At 41.0% G+C, this 6,547-nt stretch overlaps 1 protein-coding gene across 1 annotated transcript; it reads right to left on the reverse strand.

The window, feature by feature from the left end:
- Positions 1-589: 589 nt before the first annotated feature.
- On the reverse strand, positions 590-5,539 carry LOC147759476 (uncharacterized). Its single transcript, XM_086998174.1, has one exon. It carries the CDS (start codon positions 1,933-1,935, stop codon positions 628-630), a length of 1,308 nt encoding a protein of 435 aa, XP_086854300.1. The 5' UTR covers positions 1,936-5,539; the 3' UTR covers positions 590-627.
- Between the last annotated feature and the right edge of the window lie 1,008 nt (positions 5,540-6,547).

The following is a 6,547-nucleotide window of genomic DNA, read 5'->3' on the forward strand; positions in this document are numbered from 1 at the left end:
GCTCCTATTTTTATCTAACACAAACCTAGCCACCAAATAGTCATTAATTACTGGGTCTAAAAGTAGACTTCCTGCCATGGTTTTGCTTGCTCCAGATATTTTCACAGGGATTAATGTTTCAGACCTAGGTGGTAAGACTACCTTCTGGTCGGTACGTACCAAACCCAGATAATTTGGTTTGTTTGTGTTGATACTATTTTGATCTTTGAATGAAAGAAGACTATTTTTTATGTCAAAGTTGGCACCATTTGCCTTAAGAAAGTCTATACCCAATATAACATTTCTGGGAAGGTTTTGAAAGATGTAAAACTTTTGAGTAAATGATTTTTTGCCAATTTTAAAATCAATTGATGTGCACCCAATGATTCTGTGTAATTCTCCCCCAACCCCTGAGATAGTTGCTATATCTGATTGACAGATTTTCCCTTGACCTTCACCATTCAATTCTTTCACAATATTATGTGAAATACAAGAAATTGAGGCCCCCGTATCTATCATAGCTTTGAGAGTTAAGTTTTTAAAATGAATTTTTACCAAATTGTGTTCTATTGGGTCCCCTGACATAACATTTCCTATTGAGCAGTTTGTATGTAAATTCTTCAATTTTGCCTTATTACGCTCGCACCCCTATTGCTTCACTGTTCTGCACACCACAGCCAAATGACCTATCCGTTCACAGTTATAACATTGTAACTTTCTGGCAAAACAAGTACTCTCGGAATGAAAAGTCCACTTACCACATCTTGTGCACTTTCGCTCCTTTCCATTTTCTCTCCCTCGGCTACTCTCACGACTCCTCTGTCCTGTTTGCCTTCTACTTGGGGATAGTTGCTGCTGAAAAGACACTTTTCGGTCATTTACATTTTCTCTACTAGTAGAAACCATTTGTACACTAGGGCCTTCAAGTACCTTATTCATTAGTTGTGTCAGCTGCCCCATCATGTTTTGCTGCATTTCAACAAACTTGTTCATTACCACTGTCAGATCTGAAGCCTTAACTTCTGAAGAGACAGGTGCTACTGTAGCCATCCCTCCTAAATCTATAGTGGCCTCAGCCAATTTTGCTGCTTCCTCCAAATCTGATATGCTCTGAGGATTTTGCATCATTATCAATGCTCTAACTGAAGGATTTAAACCATTAATGATGGCTGTCATAATATGAGATTCAGGTAAATTCACTTGTCTCCCCATCTTTACAATTTTGGCTACAAAATCTCTAATTTTGCTATCACCCTGCCTACTTGCAAATAAAGAAGCTGTAATAGATCTTATTGTGCTTGGGCTAGGCCCATATCTTTCTAAAAATGCTTTCTTAATATAATCAAAAGAAGACTTATTCTGAACTGTTAACAACCAAGTCTTTGCATTGTCTGTTAATAAGTATGTGAAATATGAAAGTCTCATGTTTTCATTGTATTGCATCAGATTACAATATTCTTCGAATCTATGCATCCACTCTGATGCACAGTCCTTGTCATCTCCCCGGAAAGGAAAGGGTGACAAGTGCTGTGGCATCGTAATTACCACAGGTGATGAAGAGTGCTGGCCTAGGAACTGTACTGGGTGTAGGGGTGGCTCTTGTTCCCTTGCTGGTTGTGCTGCAGGAGGAGGTGGAGGTTGGTTTCCTCCTGGCTGTGCTGAAGGAGGAGGTGGTGGTTGGTTTCCCGCTGGCTGTCTTGCAGGGGGTGGTGGCTGGTCTCCTGCTGGCTGCGCTGGGGGTGGGAGTGGCTGCTCCGCTGGCTGTGCTGGGGGGTTTATCACCTCATCCAGTTGTACTGGTGGTGGGTGTGTCTCCTCTGCCTGGTGTTGCTGTTGCTGAGGCTCTGTATTTGAAGCGGTCTGTTGCTGGACTGTATTTGAAGTAGTTTGTTGCTGCTGTTGCTGCTGGTTGCTCTCTACATCTCTCTGAGAGGTTCTTGGGGATGCTCTTCTCATTTTGCCCTTTGGTTCCTCCACCAGTATCAGGAGTATTTTTTTGTCTGTTAATAGGTTGAGCAACAACAACAAGCAGCCTTCGGATAGGGAAGTTTATTTCAGCATACAGTACAGCTCTCCCAGCTCTCCCTATCTCTCTCTCTCCTTTCTCCAGAGAGTGGAGGGCTTTTATACAAGATTTTCACATCTAGCATTACATGAAACTACTGGGATATATTAGTCCATATAAGTGTATGTTCTGTCTTAAATAGAAAGGTATAGGAATAGGTTTCAGGTATACGTTTCCTGTTCCAGGAGATAACATTATATAAGTTTTATAAATAAATTTGTATACTTTCTGAACTGTGATAATAAGCTGAGCAATAAACAGTGTATACAGTTCGTAGCTGGAGCTCAACTGAACTAGAAGTCCAGTGCCCCTTCTGAGGTACTCGAGGATCACACAGTTTTCTCCACCATATAACACAAGGCTGTTTCTTTCTTGAAGTTGATTTCTTTATTCTCCTTTTCTTAATTGCCCTTCTAGGTGGTTGCTATCTATCTCTAGGTGGTTGCTTGCCCTCTCTCTCTCTCTCTCTCTCTCTCTCTACTGCTATCTATATCTCTACTGCTATCTATATCTGTCTCTTAAATATCCTCTCATGCCAGCCACCCTACAAATCACTGTCAACTACCTCTACCTTTAACTCTATTGGTTAGTATCTAAGTTAAGAACACACCCATCCAGAGGTAGAGGTCCCCCTAGGAAATTTTTTTATGATTTCACTTACAGTCCTTTAAAACCTTATATATCGATAAAAATACATCCAAACAGGTACTTCTTCTGTGCTGTAGCAGCAAAGACATGCTTTCCCATCCTCAACTTTACAAATTCCTTTGAAATAATAACTTTGACCTCCTTTTCCTGCAGCATTCCAAGGCATTCAAAGTTATATATTTTTTCATAAAAAATATCAATTCCAAACATTTCTAACACGATGAATTGTTTTGTTCTTTCATTTAATTTTCTGTAATCGACACAGAATCTGACAGAATTGTGCGCTTTTGGCACTATAAGGCAGGGTGAACTCCATTGACTTTGACTGGGTCTTATTATGTCATTATCAAGGAGAAATTGGATTTCTTTGTCGATAACATCGCGCTTTGTCAGAGGTGTTCTATACGCATGCTGTTGTACCGGATCGTTATCGCCCGTGTCTATAATCATTGGGATTATATCACACTTTCCTAAAGGATTTTTATCGGTGCTAAAAACATCGCGATATTCGTTGATGAGTCTATCGATTTCCGCGTTGCCCGATGGCGTCGGTTCCTCTATGATCTCCGCGACGCGATGTGGCCCATTGTACTCTTTCAACGGCCAATCTTTATTGAACAAGCACATAATTTTTCGCGGGCAATCTACTCCCACTCCCACTCGACCTCCCACAGCTGTCGCAGATGATCCAGTCATAAAATTTGTGAAGTACAGAAGGGTGTACAGTTGGCCGTCTGGTGTATATCTTGACGTCATGCAACATGCCGATGACGTTGGTCAAGTGGCCGTGCACCGAATTTTCCATGTCCACAATCACGGCCACACGACATTTCTGTTCAGCCAACACAGATACGTTAGGAGCACACCTCCCACTCGCCCAGCAAACCGTACCCCACAGCCGTCACCCACCAGGCAGGGGTTGTCCACAATAATCAAGTTGGGCTTATCTTTCTCCACATGGGACACAGCGCCCCGGAGACACCCGACGCTGCCTTGCCGTGCCTCTAAGGTGGTAACTTCGTCCACATCTACGAACGGCGGCTGGTCATCCGGACCGCACCACTTCTCGGTCCACTGAAGCCTCTCATCATCGGCAATAACGCACACGTGCATGGTGTAATGTTTTGTGAGACAACGAAAGCATGTACGCGGGGTAACAGTGAGATACCCACTTCTATACACGTTCATCGCGTCCGAGAGACAAAGGCGACAAAGCAGATACAGAAACCTGGCAATTGACCTGAACATAGGGTTACAGTAACCTGTTCTAGAAGTTAGTTGTGAAAAAGCACGGGTACCGTGTCATAATTATGATGGTACATAACACAAGCAATGATACTCGTTATTAGCTATGCCGCAATAATAGCGAGTAGAGACACGTAATTAGACAGCGCACAACGCGCCACTTAAGAATATATGATTTAGCAAGTAAACAACCCTTTTGTCGGTGTTTCCCGATATGGTAAAAATATTGGATATTTTTACTTGTAAGGAAGGGACGATTGTAACGTACCGATCTTAATAATTAAGCCATATCAGGATTCACCGACAAAAGGAATAATTGGAGAGTATCATTATCAAAAGCCACCGACGTTGGGCCGCGGCAGTGGTGAGGATTAGCTCGTTAAGGGGTCGTTTTGTCTCAGATGTCGGGGAGATGATCGTAACCTTACCAATCCTCAATACAGGTCAATCGTTTGACAGACATACCGTCGCCGAAGGTTCGGCCAGGGTTGCGACATTGAACCGACATCAAGCATATTAACGGATAAGGACCTTTTAACGAGCTTCCTCACCACTCAGTATATAAGGTCTAGAAAACTCTCGGTTGGGGAGAGGGTAGAAGACGCAGATCAGTAGAACCTCTACTTGTTAACGACGTCGACTGTAGGCCGATGTCCAGGCCGCCTCTAATCCTGTTCAATAAATTATAAAGTTAAACTTCTTCGTTGAGTTCATCTCTGACTGAGGCGTCCACCAGCAAGCCTCACGAATCAGTACGAGTACCTGTACGACATCACATTTGAGTCTACAGTAGCCTTCTTTATACTTAAAACCGGCGTGCCAGACCTTTAATGTTTACGAGTTTAAAGATAAGAAGAGCGTCTAAAGATAAGAGTGATTACTGCGATAGGGTAGAGGGAAAGAGCGTCTAAAGATAAGAGTAATTACTATAAACTAATTGAGCCGCGTGCACATGCCCGCGACTCTGATCAAGGAAATTTAAAATATACTGGTCTGAACAAACTGAGTTTCACAGCCAGTAAAGAACACAACACTCCTTTAGTTTCTCCCAGGTTTTATTCAGTGTCACTGCTCCCACAACTACTACAGCTACCACTACCTCTCAGAGAATACATACAGGTTATATAGTCTATATATATCAACTACTGCTAGAGGTAAATGCTCTTAATTACAGGGTAGGAAGATGACTTACGTTGGTAAAATTATAATTAAAGAGTGTGGTGGGAGACGTCTGGCTATACTAAAAGAGAGACCACTGTCTGACCATTTCCTTTGAAGTTATATGATGTTTACATGTAGATGACCGATTAATAATACAGTTGTGATATGAGTCTGCAGGTTTACAGCCTTTAAACTCTAACAATTTTAATGCCTGTTCATAAGTATTGTGTGGGGTGTCAACCCAATCACCTTTCTCTTCAATCAAAATGGTATATATATTTTGGACATCCATACCTTAGTTTATTCATTGGGAGGCAAGGTGGCAACTAAACATTTCTAAAATGGTAAATTGATCTTCATCACCTCCAAATTCCTAACTGAAATTTCTGCTGAACATTCATACAGCCTTTTATGATTCCATTTTTTTGGACAATTGCTCCAAAACAAAATGGTATACATATTTTGGCCATCCATACCTTAGTTTATTCTACGGGAGGCAAGGTGACTTCTCTCTCTCTCTTAACTCTACCCCTAGAGCCTGACCCACTCCTTGTGGTTTCTCTACCAGTAGTCTCCACCAAATATCACGGTGGATTTTGGGGATCCTGAACCGTAGCAACATTGATCCAAGAATGTGTGATTTTCATGTCCTCTTTATTCTTGGATAAGAATAATTCCACACATTGTTTTGTGAGTATCATTCTCGACCTTTTCCAGATTTTCAACTAACATTTCTATTGATTTTGAATGCAAGGCTTCCAAACCCCATACATCAAATAATGCAAACATACAGGTACATCTCTGGATCTGTACCAAACAATCTTTCCCCATTATTAGCTTAACACATAATTTTGTTATGCTTACTTCTACCTTATTATTTCCTAACATTCCAAGGGAATCAAAAGCATATTTTCTTCTTATTTAATATAACGGCTCTAAACATTTTTTTCTTGAAAGGTTGCTTTTCATTACCTCCTAATTCTTAATTAAAATGTCTGCTGCACATTCTAACAACCTTTATCATTACGTTTTCAAGACAAATGGTCTAAAATAAAAGCATCTGCTTTCTTTCTCATGTAAAATAACAAACCCAAACACTCTTTTGGAGATAACTTTTCATTACCTCAAAATTCCTAATTAAAATGTCTGCTGCACATTCTAACAATCTTTTATCATTCCATTTTCTAGACAAATGGTCCCATGTAAAAGCATCTGCTGCTTTACAACCTTTGAATTCCAACATTTTTCTGCCTTTTCATAAAGGTCTTGAGCTAAGTGCCTCATAAATGACCCACTTCTGCAAGCTGTCTCCAGGTCGAGTTCTGCCTTTACTGCAGAACTAGTATAAAGTTCCAGCTCTAAGAGATATCCTCTCTTTCAAAAAAATAAATAAATAACCCAACACAGAGAGTAACTGGAGAGACCTTTATTGCAACAGAACTAACCTCC

The sequence above is a fragment of the Lingula anatina genome, chromosome 10, assembly GCF_051362555.1.
Source record: "Lingula anatina isolate TDL-2025a chromosome 10, LinAna3.0, whole genome shotgun sequence".
In the NCBI taxonomy this organism is placed as follows: domain Eukaryota; kingdom Metazoa; phylum Brachiopoda; class Lingulata; order Lingulida; family Lingulidae; genus Lingula; species Lingula anatina.

Excerpts from the sequence above, each read along its gene's own strand:
- LOC147759476 (XM_086998174.1), bottom strand. The coding sequence starts at position 1,935 with ATGAGAAGAGCATCCCCAAGAACCTCTCAGAGAGATGTAGAGAGCAAC.